The sequence below is a fragment of the Tenrec ecaudatus genome, chromosome 13 (assembly GCF_050624435.1).
Source record: "Tenrec ecaudatus isolate mTenEca1 chromosome 13, mTenEca1.hap1, whole genome shotgun sequence".
Lineage (NCBI taxonomy): Eukaryota > Metazoa > Chordata > Mammalia > Afrosoricida > Tenrecidae > Tenrec > Tenrec ecaudatus.
In genome coordinates this window covers 1566208-1580643 of record NC_134542.1, presented here as the reverse complement: position 1 = coordinate 1580643, position 14436 = coordinate 1566208, and the positions used below count along the sequence as shown (strand labels likewise).

Sequence of the window (14436 nt, the reverse complement as noted above, 5' to 3'; positions counted from 1 at the left end):
AGCTGTGGGGACGAGACTCCACCTCGGAGCTGTGGGGACGAGACTCCACCTCGGAGCCGTGGGGACGAGTGACATGTGGCGATGTCTTCAGCCCTTGGGGATGCACCACCAGAGCCACACAGGCCTGTCACCTGTGGGCCAGAGGCTGTGACCCACATGTCCCACGACCCTGGCCCCTGGCACCAGAATGTGGTGGGAGGTGCCATCCAGATGGTTCCCCCTCACAGAAACCAGGCGTACGAGAGAGCAACACACACCCCGGCCCCGTGCCATCCACAGTTGTTCTTAAGTTTGAGCCCCTGTCACGGTCACTGTGCCCGTCCATCTTGTCAGAGGCCTTCCTCTCTGGTGCTGCCTCGCCAGTTGACCAAGCACGATGCTGCTCCTGACAACATGTCCAAAGCACGTGAAACTAAGTCTCGCCATCCCTGCTTCGAAGCAGCCCCTGGTTGTACTTCTAAGACAGACCTGCTCTGTGTGGCCGGGGCACCAAGTGACCAAGTCCAGCGGAGCAGCATACTGGGGGAGGTGCTGTGGCCAGAACAGGGGAAGGAAAGATGGAGGGTGGAGGAATGCCATTGACTTGGGGCTAGGGAGGAGTTGGAGTCTTCTTCCCGCTACTGAAGCTTCAAGGAGTCAGATGTGGTCCCCTGCATTTCCTCATCACGTAGATGGAGCTTGGACAGGGGACCAGCCAGTGATCCAAAGGCCCTCACACACAGTGGGGACAAAGGATCAGCAGGTGATGGGCAGGGGTAGGGTGGAGGCAGGCCCATCTGCCTGGATTCCATTAGTAAGCTGTGTGGATCACCCACCCAGACACATTGAAGGCAAACTTGGGTTTGGAGGGAGACTGAAGGAGAATTTGGATGAAGGATGTGATGAACTGGAGTTGGGAGGAAGACTGTGATGCCTTCACCAGAATGACAGGTGAGACCTCAATCTGTTTCAAGGTAAGAGTCCGGAGTCTGCATATTAGACCTACAGAGCGTCAGACTGCCCTGCATCATCTGGGGGCTGACTCCAAACTGGTGCCCAGGGGTGGCTGTGATGTGGCCGTGTGTGGCCAAGGCGGTACTCCTGGCACTCATCTCTGAGTGTGCGCGGGGGAGGGCTACAGAAATGGCTGGCCAGCCCTTCGGACCAGCATCAGAGAGATGCCAGCACTAGAATGGGCAGGCATCTTTGCCTCCTCAGGCACACCTGGTCTTCAACATGCCCACCCTCACTCACACCTGCCCCCATGCACACCTGGCCTCTCCCACCCCTGCCTCCACACCCCACCTGCGGGGGGAATCGAATGTCAGTCCGCGCCCCGCTCTCCAGCAGCAGCTTCACGCCATCCACGTCCGCAGCTTTCACAGCAAAGAACAAGACCTGCATGGGCACGCGGCACAGGTTGGGGTCAGCGCCTCGGTGTAGCAGCAGCTGGATGGTCTGCCACCTCCTCCTACGCCTGCGGGTCATGGGAGGTGCAGGTGGCTTCAGCACCGGCTGCTGGACAGCGCCAGACCACCTGGACAGCCCGCACCTGAACAAGCCCTGAAAATCCCACCACCGCCACCAGTGTTGGCCTCTCCAAAAGCGCTGGTCCCACCCACACAAGCCCTGTGGGGCTGGCGCCTGTCCCTAGCCTCAGAGGCTGCATGGGAGAGGGGGCAGGCCCCACCCCACCCTTGGGGACACTGACTGGGAGGGCATAATATGCCACACACTCGAGAAAAGGCACAAGTGTGCGCATGCACACCAGGCACATGGATGTGTGCACACAGGTGCACACGCAGCACACACACCTGCACACCGCTGGCGGCCCAGGGATCCAAGGTGCAGGTGGGTGGGCAGGGACATGCACCCACAGGCCTGCCTGGCAAGTTGAGAGGAGAAGGCAGGGAGGGTGGGTCCCAGGAGGAGCTGAGGAGAGCGCCGGCATGACCATGAGTGCAGGGCTATGGAGGCAGGGCTGGCAGCATGGCGGGTGAAGGGGCACCGAGGAGAGGCTCAGCCCATAACGGCCCGTGAGGTGCCCTGGAGCTTGTCCAAGTGGTCTCTCCTGTCTCTCACAAATGTCCTAAGTCCCACAGCACCAGCCGCCATGTTCCCCAGAACACAGGCAGTGGTGAGCAGAGGCGGCTCGAGGCTGAGGCGGTGGGCTGCAAGGGGCCGTCCAGGAGAACAGGGAGAGGGAAGGTCTTCCTCGCACAGCTTAGGGGGGTCTTTGGCTCTTCCAGATTGGGGAGGGGGGCATTCTTTGTTGTTCTGAGCCACATCAAGTTGGGCCCTGGCCCACACTGACTCTTGGAAGCGCCATGCCCGTGCCTGCACCTCCCTCATTGGGGCCACTCCGACCCGCAGTGATCTTGAGGGTTTCCGCCGGTTGGTGTTTTTCAGAAGACGGTCTCCAGGCCTTTCTTCCTGGCCTCTCTTCATCTGGAAACTCCCCTCGCTGGTCACAGAGTACTGATGTGGAAGGTGAAAGGCACCTCAGTGAGCTTTGAGGATTTGGCCAAATTCAAGCCCCTAGACCACCCCCATGTAGTGGCCGTGGAATGTCAGGTCTGGGTCGTCTGGGAAAAGCTGGTTCCTGATGGGGTGGGGCTCTTCCCGATTCAGATCCATGTGGCCGCACCGGATCAGAAGGCACGTTGGTGTCATACAGCTGTCACCCCAGCACAACCTCTTGAGCTACCAAGGATGGCCCATGCTGCCTCTGTGGGAGACAGATGTGCCTTCTCCACCTGACCCGCAGGCGGCACAAGCCTGCTCGTGGAAAGTCAGGCAGGCCTGTAGCACAGGCTGAGAAGATCAAGGATGGCAGCCTCCAGCATGGACGATGACTCCCTACGAAGAGGACCGACATGCTCGCCGCTGGATCCGCAGGTCACCTCGTCACCAAAGAAGAACAGCTGGGAGCTGTCAGGGTTTCATTTGACTTGGATCCACAATCCAGGCTCACGGGAGCAGCGACCAAGATCTCCAATGGTATGTTCCACGGGGCACGTCTGCTGCACAAGGGCCTCCCTAACAGAGCTGAAGTGCACCTGACCCACGACTCGGGTTTTCAATTGCCTCTGGGGCATTTGAAAGCTGGACAGGGAGCAAGGACAAGTGCAGAACAATGGATGCCCTCGATGCATGCTGCTGGTTAAGAGCAAACCCATCTGTCCTGGAAGGGGCAAAACCAGATGCTCGTTGGCAGCGAGGACAGTGAGACTGGGTCCCATGCATGTTAGCCGTGTGGCCAGGAGGGTCCGGTCCCTGGTGAAGGGTGGACGAGCAGGGAACTGGGAAAGGCCCTGGAGGAACTGGACTGACCCAGTGGCGTGGACTCCCATGCAGCGAGGATGTGAGGGCCCGTGTTCCGGGGTGCTGAGGGTGGCTGCGTGTTAGAACCCACTCGGCCGCAGCCAAGCACAGTCACAATCCACCAGAGCTCGGTGTGTCCTGGCAGATATACTGCCAGGCGTGGTCCTGCAGGAGCGGCTGTGTCCACCTTCAGGGCAGTATCGGCCAAATGCCTGAGAATGAGCGGCCACAGGAAGCCAGGGTGGGACGGTTGGGCTGTCTGTCCCCAGTCATGGTGGGGGCAGACATGCTGGAGGCACCTGGGTACAGCCAGTTTGCTCCTTCCTGTCAGGGCGAGACTTCAGGAGCTCATCAGGGACAGTTTCCATCTCCTGTGAGCGGCGGTCACTGCTGTGTGTGGCCGTGGAAGGGGGATGTGCCAGGCAGACCCGCTGTTGCCCAGGGCCACTGCCAACGTGTGCAAGGCACTGCTGCCCTGCTCACAGCTGTGCGGCAGCAAGTATGGCAGAGATGGCCAACAATGTCTTGCGGTGACAGAGAGAGGAGTGTTCTGATAACACGGATTCCCCAGCAGGGCGCCGGGCATCCCCAGGGATCCCTGGCCACCTCTGAGAACCACTGGCCCAGACCCAGGGTGGGTAGGTGTGAAGGGACAGGTGGAGGGGTGGAATTCGCAAATGAGGACCAGCACCCACCTGTGTGTCTCCTAGGACACATTCCCTGTGCTGCCGGCACCTATCACCCAGGAGACAACCATGGGGCCCCCAGATAGACTCCCCACGGCCATGCCCAGGCAGTGCCAGGCAGGCTCAGTGCTGCTCCTTGCTGCCTCATCCACTCGCCCAGTGACTCACTCGGTCATGGACAGCGTCGTCCTCTGCAGAGCACCTCTGTCAGAGGTGTGGGTGCCCCCAGCCGGGGCCCTGAGCAGGCCGGGTAACTGGGCCGTGCGCTCCAGGAACTCCGGCGAGAAGTTGATGGGGAAGTTCTGGACACAGACATTGGAGTCGAAGGTGGTATTGCTGCTGCCCTTGTCAGCCCTGGCCAGCCCCTCGTCCAGGACTTGCCCGGGGGGCGGTCTCCCCGACTCCCGGGACATCCTGAAGAAGACTGGCACTGTGGCCTCAGCCTCCAAGTTCGGCGCCACCAGTGCTGGCTCCTCCTGGTCCTGGCACGGGGCCTGCTCCTCCTGCTCCAGGGGTCTCATGGTGTCCTCGGCAGGCAGGAAGTGGGTGCTCAATGGGACTGGGGTTCTCACAGTCACTTCCTGCAGAAGGTTAAGAACAAAGATATGCACAAGTGGAAGAAGATGAGGTTTCTGCCCTGGGAAGACACATGTGCATCTGCATCTAGTGACTGTGTCTCTCGGGCGCCCACCCGCCACCTGAGGTCCTGCTGTGTGTGCCTCGGGGAGGTGGCACCAGGCCACTGAGAACACTCCCGCTCCAGCCCCACTGGGCCTGATGCCCAGATTACACCCCTGGGCAAGCGGCAGAACAAGGGAGTGGGCGTGGAAGCAGCGGATGGGCAGTGAGTGGACACATGGCATGACGGGGGCCCTCAAGCAAGGCCTGGCTCTGACCTGGTGCTCTGGCCCTGTCCGCTCAGCAATGTTGACCTTGAAGGTCTCGGTGGGGTAGTACAGGAGGAAGCACATGCTGAGGACTGAGAGGCCCTCGTCTGAGAGCTTGTTCACATCGGCCCCGCTGTCCAGCAGGAGGCTGATGACCCGCATGTGGCTGTAGACCTGGCGGGGTGGCACAGACCCATCCTGAGAGAGATGCCAGGGTTCCGACCCACCCTGAGGGAGACCCCGTGTGGTGTTGGGGGAAGGGGACAGAGAACCCACCCACCCAAGCATGGAGGAGGGAAACCATGGGATGGATGGCTGACTGATGGCTGCAGTTCTTGGCCACCCTGTGTACACACGTGCATGTGCAGGATCATTGTTTGGGTCAACAAGGAATCACAGCAAAGCAGGGTGGCCCATCGAGGAGTCGAGAGGCCCAGATGGGCAGGCAGACAGACAGTCAGGTAGTCAGACAGGCAAACAGGCAGGTAGACAGATTAGCAGGTAGGCAGACAGACAGACAGACAGACTGGCAGGCATACAGGCAGAAGAAGGGTGCCATGAGAAGGTGGATCTCCCAGCCGGGAGAGAGGGCAGGACACTTTCCCACCTCCAGGGCCCAGACTCCCCAGAGGCACACACCTCTCTGCTCTGTGTAGCCAGCTGGGGCCTCCAGCACTGAGTAGTCATGCCTAGGCAGACCGGTGGGGGCACCGAGGGGCTGTATCACCCCCACCCTACCTGGCAGGTCACGTGGGGGTGGGCTTCCCGCAGAGGGCAGAGGGTCAGGCACAACAGACAAAAAGTGCCTGACACGCTCCTCTGGCCCTGGTGAAGAGTAGGGAAGCCAGGGTCTCACTCCTGAAGACCCCCTGGGGGGGCACTCAGGGGCCATTACAGCAGGAGGCTGGGGCTTACAGCAGCGGCAGCAAGCACCGTGTAGCCCTTGGCATCAGCCACGTCGGCAGAGACCAGGTTGTCCCGCAGGACCCCGTAGATCCAGTCGTAGTCTCCGCTCTCAGCCTTTAGGATCAGTTCCCTGGACAGGCGCTCCCTGGGCCCGTGGTTCGAGAAGCTGCTGCGGTCTCCCTGCATGATGGCGTCCAGGTGCCAGCTGGTGAAGTGCTTCTTGTTCCTGCAGAGCAGTGGGCTCCATGGTGCCAGCCCACCTCGGACACCTGCGACATAGCCACCACTCCCACTCCTGCTCCACAGCTTCTCAGCCCTGCAGGCTATACCAGCACAGAGGTGGGGACCCACTGACCAGAGTGGCTCCAGGCTGAGCATCTGGAGAAGGGTCATCTCAGTTAGCCCTGGTTCGCTAAGGAACTGGTATTCACAGTGGGGTCATCGGCAGGGAGTGCCAGGCACACATCAGGGACACAGAGCTCAGCACCCAGCACCCGCAATGACTCACCTGAGACTCTTGCACAAACCCCATTGTGCCTTCACTGCATATCCCTGTTGTGTGCCCCCTACTTGTGTGCAAAATCAAGAAATCGTGGGCTCATGGTGGCTACGCCCTATCCTCAGTGATTGTGGGATGATGGATGGATGGATTTAAGATAAATCAATAGGTGGGAGGATGGGTTGATGGATGATGAATGATAGAAGGTTGGATAAATTAATAGGTGGACAGATGGATAGATATTTGAGTGAACGGATGGGTGGGTGGATGGATGGTTAGATGTAAATTGGATGGATGACAGATGGGAGTATGAATGGTGGTGGGTGGTTAAATAAGGAATGATATATGGTTGCCTGGATGAATGGTTGGATGGCTAGATGATGATGGATGGATAGACAGGTGAATGATAGATGGAGGATGGATAGTGGATGGGCTAAATAAAGAATGACAGATGATTGGTTGGCTTGACAGATGGGTGAATGGATAAGTGGGTGGATGGATGGATGGATGGACGGGTAGATAATAGATGGAGGATGGGTGGGTGGGTGGATGGACAGGTAAATGATAGATAGAGATAGATAGAGGATGGGTGGATGGGTGGGCATCAGAGCCACAAACGAGCCTCCACTGACAGAGCTGTTCATGTGATGAGGTGCATTGGCCCGGAATCAAACCCAGGTCTCCCAGCGGGAAGGTAAGAATTCCACCATCACCATCTGGTAGGAGCACCACTGTCTCCTACCAGAGGAGGATACTTACTCTGTCCTACCAAATCAGTTTGCCCACCAAAGGGCAGCCAGTGCTGGATGATTTCGAGAGCAGGGCCCTGGCCCGCACACCTGGGCAGAGGGGAGGAGAAGATGGATGAGGGGGAGGGCAGCAGCTCACCTGAATCTGTACGCCTGCTTCTGGATTCTGACCATCAGGGGTGTCTCGTTTGTGATGAGCCAGGGCTCCCCATCCTCCACGAAGGGTGGGATGTCATCCACAAAGAGCTGGGCCTCCAAGTCCTTGCGGAGGGAAGAGGTCATGGGCAAGTGGCCATTGTCTGTGGAGTAGGTGGGCATGTCCGGGGGCAGCACAATGTCATCATTCAGGAGGAACTTCTTGTACTCATAGAAGAAGGGGTCCTGGCACTCATCCAGACCCCACTCCATCACCTCTTCTTCCGAGAGACTGAGCCTGGATGAGGCATTTTGGAGGCAGTGGGCCAGCTCAGGAAAGCTGAGCAGGGAGAAGCTTCCGGGCATCTGGAAGCAGAGCTTAATGAGGTGCTCATGGGCCCATAGCCCCACATCCTGGCTGCCATCGGGGTAGGTCTCCACGCCTGGCCCGAAGCGATGGTCGGCCTTGTACAGTCCCTGCAGGCCAAAGAGGGAGGACCTGGCAGGGTCGGCAGGGCTGCATGCCTTGCCTGGTCATAGAAAGCCCTCAGCAGCTTTAAGCATAAAAACTATAAACCTATCTGAGAATGATGATGGCAACAAATGTACAAATGTGCTTGACACAATGGATGTATGGATTGCGATAAGAGTTGTATGAGCCCCCCCAAACAAACAAACAAACTATAAACCTGAAAGGAGGTTACTGGTCAATCCGTGGTAAAACTCATGCTGTGCATTACTGGCTACCTTGCATGCTACACATAGGGAGGACCTGCAGCCTGTGGCATGGATGACACCCTGGTGTCAGGAAGACCCAAGTCCTCACAACTGTACCAATGGCTACCATCATGATCAGTGAGGAAAGATGGAAGTCATCTTGCTTGGATCCACAATCAGTGCTTGTGGAAGCAGCCGCCGAGAAATCAAATGACATCACATTGGGTACATGTCCTACACAAGACCTCTTTAGAGTGCTGAAAAGTAGGGAGGTTCCTTTGAGGACTAAGGGGCGCCTGACCCGGCATGGTACTTTCAGCCACCTCACATGCACGTGAACGTTGGACACTGAAAATGCCAAAAGGACAAACCAATCTGTCTGGGAAGCAGCACAGCCAGATGCTCCTTGGAGACAAGATGGTGAGCCTTCGTCCCAACGTACGTTAGACATGTTGCTAAGAGACCAGCCCCTGGAGGAGAACACCGTAGAGGGGAGGGGTGCCAAAAGAAGAGGAAGGCCCTCAAGGAGATGGATGGACACCGTGGCTGCAACAGCGGGCTCAGGCACGGGACAACTGTCACAATGGCGCAGGACTGTGGTGCACGGGGTCTCGATGGGTGGGAACTGATTCAAAGGCACCTGACAACAAGTGGGGAGAGGGAGGGCAAAGGGGCAGACATTGAGCTTATGAGGGTACACGGATCATGCCGGGACCTTTTGGGAAAGGACAACTGAGAACATCAGCTGTGCCACCAGTGCGTAAACATGGGAAGCACCGTCCTGGCAAATGCTCAGTGTGCAGGTTTTCACCCAAAAAATCCGAGATGGATTTGTGCTGCACCTGTACAGCAGAATAGTGCTCCAAATGGGAAAGTGTCCACTTGCACATGCAATGCCTTCCAATCAAGAGGAGGAAGTGCATGTCTCAGATAACGCCTTCACACCCAGCCAACAGTCAATGAGACCGTGCAGTGGGCATAGGTCTACACAGGGCAGCCCCTGCTCCTGGGGTCAGGAAGGCCCAGCCTGGGAGAGGGGGCCAGAAAGGACTGCCTGGGAGGTGACAATGAGGCTGAGGATCTGGAGGTGGAATTGTGTAGGGGATGCTGTGTGTCTTGGGGTAGGGGGCTGGTCCTTTCAAGAATGGGCCTCAACAATGTATGATGCTCACCTTTCCCACACAATCGCTGGAGACAAAATGGATGCATAAGCAAATGCAGTGAACAAAGTTGATGGTTCCTGGCTATCAAAAATACATCATCTGGGCTTTGAAAAGCTTGTAGTCAAATAAGCAGCCATCCAACAGGGGAGCAACAAAGCCCACATGGAAGAAGCACACCAGCCTGTCTGATCATGCAGTGTCAACATGCATAGGTATCAGAAGTTCAAAAACAATCAAATTGATATGAAGGAGCATGGACAAAGTGGAGACCCAAAACCTACCTGTAAGATCATTGGACACTCCCTCACAGAAGGGCCATACGGGAGGGAAGATATATCTAGGGTGCAGCACAGCACTGATGAAACACATAACCATCTTTTAGTTCTTTAATATTTCCTCCCCTTACTATTACGGTCTTAGTTTTACCTCATTAATCTTGTTAGACCTGCACATGCTAATTTGTATAATTAAGGTTGTTCAATGCATAAAATCCACGATAAATAAACCCTTCAGAAATATTATCAGGAGTAATGATTCCCTGAGGGTACAGGAAGAGAGGGAGGGGAAGGGGGAGAGGGGGAACTGAGCACTGATGACTGTATAACCCCACTCAGGGGAACTAGTAACAGAATGTAGTGAATGGACACGCTGCATGCTGAACGATCCTGCAATAATAATATATCATAATAAGGATTCCTGGGGGGTATGCTGAGGGAGGGGGAGGACACAGTAGAGCTGATATCAAAGAGTTCAAGAAGAAAATGTTTTGAAACCGATGGTGGAATCAACTGTGCAATTATGCTTGATCTAATTGAATTATAGTTGTTATATTATCTGTAAGAGCTCCCAATACAATGATTTAAAAAAATGGGTCTCAGCTATAACCTCGCAGGCCCAGCCCAGGTGCCCTCAGCCAGGGACCCAGAGCAGGTGATGGGGACAGGAGGCAGGTCAGACAAGCACTGGCAGAAGGGAGCACAGGAGCGAGGGAGGGGGAGGAGGAGAGAGAGAGGGAAGGGATGGGGAGAAGAGAGGAGTCTTAAGTGGCACTTGAGTCCACTGGCTTGAGGGAAACGGACAGTCTTGGATTTGTCATCCTGTATGGTTCCCTTTAAGAACGAAGGAGAAATACACAGATTTTTGCATAAGCAAAAGGTGGCAAGGGGCCCTGGGGACTCTGACGACAAAACAAGACTGGGGAAAAAAAACAAAAACAACCAACTCACTGCCACTGCATCCGTTCTAACCCCGGGCAATGCTGTAAGACAGGGCAGAGTCGTCCCTGTGCGTTTCTGAGGCGGCAGCTCTTTCAGGGAGTAGAGCTGGATCTTCTCCCACCGAGCGGCGGGTGGTTTCAAGCTGCTGACCTTGTAGTTAACAGCCTAGCACATAAGCACTGCGACGCTACCAGGGACTCTGAAGGTGACTAAATTTGTGAAGCCAAGTGTAGGCCAGGCAAGGGGTGAGGGTGGGAGAACTGGCGGCTGGTTGGTGGCTGACCGGCGAGGCACTAACCCTGGGGACACCCCACTTCTCCTCCCATCTTGGGGCGAGGCCAGCAGGCTTCCCTATGCCCTTGTGGCTGGTACAAAGAGAGGTCCATCTCCTGGTGGCCACCAGCTACTTGCATAACCAGTGACACTGAGAAAGCAATCTCTCGTCCAGTCAGGACCCCCACCTCTGACCACTGCCCAACACCCCACGGCGGCCGCACCTGGAAGAGCCTGGACTTCAGTGACAGGGAGCCGAGGCCTTCTCGGCGGCTCAGGTAGAAGGTGCCGGTGAAACTGGTGCCCCCAGGCCATGTGTAGGTGCCCAGGCCATGGAGGTGGTCATGGTAGAAATGGCCCTGGTATGTCTGCAGAGAAGGACAGTCAGCCAGGCTTCGCCTCGGAGAAGTTCCTTTCCTGGCCATCCCAGAAGCGGGCAAGACAGAGATTAGCAAGGAATGGAGCCCTCCATGGGGCTGGTTTCAAATTCCCGTGGTCAAGGTGACATGAGGCTTGGTCACCGCCTCACCCGGGGTGGGTGTCCAGCGGAGGGCTCCTGTCCAAACACAGGGCCGTCAGTTGTTCCCCACAGGACAGGCTGCAAAGCCCAGCAGGAGCTGCATTTGGACCCTGGAGCAAAGCCCGCACCACATGCTAATTGGAGCCACAGGCTGCACCGGGGGGCAAGACAGCCCCCAGGACACACTAAGCCCCAGGGTCTCTGGCACAACCCAGTGCAGCCTGCTACCCCCGTCCCCCGGCTGGGCAACCACCCTTGCGTCTCCACACTCCTCTGTCCTTGGCTCTCTGTCCAATCTCAGGTTCCTGGCCACCTTGTCAACACGTACACAGCTGCACCCACCGCTTCCTCAGCCAGCACCCATGGACCCCAGGCCAACAACCCACAGACGTAGGCCAGCACCCACAGCTTCCGGGAGTTTGTCTTGTAGCCACTCCTACCCTTTCATTTCATTGATCCAAGGACTGAGCTCCACAAGGGGCCAGGCACCTGCCCCAGAATGTCCTAGTGGGCTGGGTACTGGTCCTAGGAGCCACCATGAGGAACTCTCCCTTTCACTGGGACAGGCTCTGCCCCAGGGAGCCCCCCACTGGGAAGAGCACCTGCCCCGGGGATAACCTCCCACCCACTGGGCCCTGGGAGCTGTGGAAACAGCCGGCACTGACCTCCCCAGTAGGCCAGGAGAACTCGCCAAAGCCCAGCTTGGTTTGCAGGCCGAACTGGCCTCGGTAGACACAGCCATCCCTCCACTCCTGCTCGCCCTGCACCAGCTGCACACGAGCCTCTCCCGGGCCCTGCTCCTGCAGGGACCCCTCAGACTCCTCATCTTCCATGCCCAAGGCCACCTCCAGATCCCTGGGGAGGCAGGCAGGCAGGGGGTACAGTGACAAGTGGTGGCCCAGCGCAGCCCCACCTCCCACACTTCCTCTTCTCACCACTCAGGGGACGTACTGTGGTCGTCAGCATGCCACAGAGAGGGAAACTGAGGCACTGAGGGTGCGGTGGCATGCCCAGGGCCACCCAGGAGGTGGTAGTACAGTGAGGGCAAACCCTCGCCCCCAGGTGAGGGGCTGCAAGGCCATGGAGGCCAAACCCTCTGTCCACATGGACTCGCGTCACTGCCGGGGACCTCCTAGCCCCTCTCGCTCCAGCCTGGCCCCACGTTCCTGGCCCTTCTCTCCCAAGATGCTGCCGCACCCAAGGCCGACAGGAGCAGAACCTGGGACGTGGGCTGAGAAAGGTCTAAGCCAGAGCAGAACCTTCTAGGCCAAGGGAGGAGCTGGACAAGCAAGGTGGACAGATGGACAGAAGGATTCGGGGATGGGAGATGTCCAGGTTGCTTGCTTTTTTTATATATGAAAGATGCCCCATTACCTTTGGGGGAGAAGGCATAACCCTAACCCCCACCGGAACCTCAGTAGCAGCAGCGTCCCAGCAGCTCACCTTGGGGTGAAGAAGGAGGGGTCCCTCTGGCTCCCCCGGGCATCGGTGGGCTCACTGACCCTTTTCACCAGGGGCACACTGGAGCTGCGAGGCCTAGATGCCTCCAGGCCCAAGGCCGAACCTGAGCCGGAAAGTGCCATGGCACGCTCCTTCCCACCTACAAGCAAAGCTGACAGGGCTGGTGTCCTCAGGTGGCACACGTGGGCGCCCAGCGACGACGTGCTCTAGCCCCCCCGTGCGGCGCGGCCAGGAAGTGAAGCCCCCTCCCTGAAACCGCAGCCCACCGCGCTCCACCGGAGTCAGCCCCCAAACGCCACCCAGGTGGTTGCATCCCCAGAGTTAACCTGCGCGCCGCTCAAAGGTGACCCTGTCCCTGGGATGGGGCCGCCCTCCGTTTTAGGCCACGCGACAGGGGTCACGATAGGGGTGAGGGGAGGACTGCGGGATCTCCAGTCCCCTGAGGGCTCGTGAACACGCAGCAAGGAAGTGGGGCCAAGCAGCGCGCATCCCCTAGCCCACCCGTGGGCTCCCTAATGCCTCCCTGGATCCCACTGGCCCTCAGGGACCCGAGGAGCTCCGGGACCTCAGACCCGCTGTCTGGGTGCCTCACCGAGTCTCCCTGCCTGTGCCTCAGGAACCAAGCGCCCCGGGGCGCGCAGCCAACAGTGAGCCCACCACGCCCACCAAGCCCCCACAGCTCACTCCGGAAGCAGCTGCCTTCCCGGACCGCGTCAGGTTGCCGTGGAGACGCCCGCGTGAGCAGCCGCGCCAATCCCCGTCAGGCCGTGAAGGTACGGCCCCGCCCACATCTGGCCCCGCCCACGACCCTCTGTGAGCTCAGGTGTCGCCACCGCCGGACCCCTCCGGAGCGGCACGCCTCCGATCCCGGAGACCTACACAGACTCTGGCACCCTGCACACTCACTGCACCTGTGCGCCCAGGGAAACAGGCACAAAGTGTCCCCGTGTCACCGGTCACGCGCTGCCCTGAGGAGCCGAGCGGAGCCCAGGTGGCTTAGCGAGACCTGTGTTTGCCGGTCAACCACAAGGTCGGCCTTGAAATAGGGCTCTCACTGCTGATGCCAGATGGATCTTGCCTGCACGCGGAGCATTCCAGAAAGATGTCTACTTGTGATTTATTGACTGTACAGAGGCAGTCAACCGTGTGGATCATAACACCATCTGGATGATGTTGTAAAAAATTGGAGCCCCCAAAACATTTCACTGTGCGCATCTAGAACCAGGGCAATAGGCCAAGAGTAGTCATTTGAAGGAACATGAGAATTACTATGGGCTTAAAAGTCAAATGACAGGCATAATGGAAAATAACCCAAGCAGCTGGACTCTCTGAAGAAGAAAGTGGTATCAGGCCCAGAGGAAGGCTTCTTAACCTCCATCTGCAGATGAAAGAAGCTTGCTTGCTGAAAGTGGGCAGGCCTTAAAGCACTGCTGAAGATCAAGGACTGCAGCCCTGAGTATGGATTCTAAAGACCCAAATCCTCACCACCAGACCAGTAGGGTGATATCATGATAAACGGAGCAAGGGCTGAAGTCGTCAAGGATTCTGTCTTGCTTTGATCTGCAATCGATGCTGACGGAAGCAGCCGTCAGGAGGTCAAAGGATACACTGCTCTGGGTAAAGCTGCTGCACTAAACTTCTTCAAAAGTCGTGAAGAGCAAGGATGTCTCTTTGAAGACTTGTAGCCACTGTCCGTTCCCAGAAAGAAAACAACCCAGACCGCCGACAAGTTCCAAAGAAGAAGTGTCATTACCTGCGCTTGGACTGTCAGCCCTCTTGAGCGGAGACTGAGCAGTGGCCTGTCTAATTTCCCACAGGTTTTACACTTTCCCAATGTGCAGGCGTGCAAGCAAGCAGAGTAGAGAAGCAGGATATGGCGGTGAGCCATTCTTAGTTGAACAATCACTGCTCTTAGTTGAA

At 57.5% G+C, this 14436-nt stretch overlaps 1 protein-coding gene across 1 annotated transcript in view; it reads right to left on the bottom strand.

Moving 5' to 3' along the window:
- ANKMY1 (ankyrin repeat and MYND domain containing 1) overlaps nt 1-12638 on the bottom strand; it is a 30197-nt gene extending 17559 nt beyond the window's left edge. Inside the window, exons 1-8 of the mRNA XM_075530119.1 lie at nt 12499-12638; nt 11721-11910; nt 10760-10903; nt 7170-7642; nt 5792-6008; nt 4886-5050; nt 4158-4570; nt 1285-1456 (exon numbers count right to left, since the gene is read on the bottom strand). Of these exons, the coding sequence (XP_075386234.1) occupies nt 1285-1456; nt 4158-4570; nt 4886-5050; nt 5792-6008; nt 7170-7642; nt 10760-10903; nt 11721-11910; nt 12499-12638 (1914 nt within the window). The remainder of the gene's footprint in view (nt 1-1284; nt 1457-4157; nt 4571-4885; nt 5051-5791; nt 6009-7169; nt 7643-10759; nt 10904-11720; nt 11911-12498) is intronic.
- Nucleotides 12639-14436: the final 1798 nt, after the last annotated feature.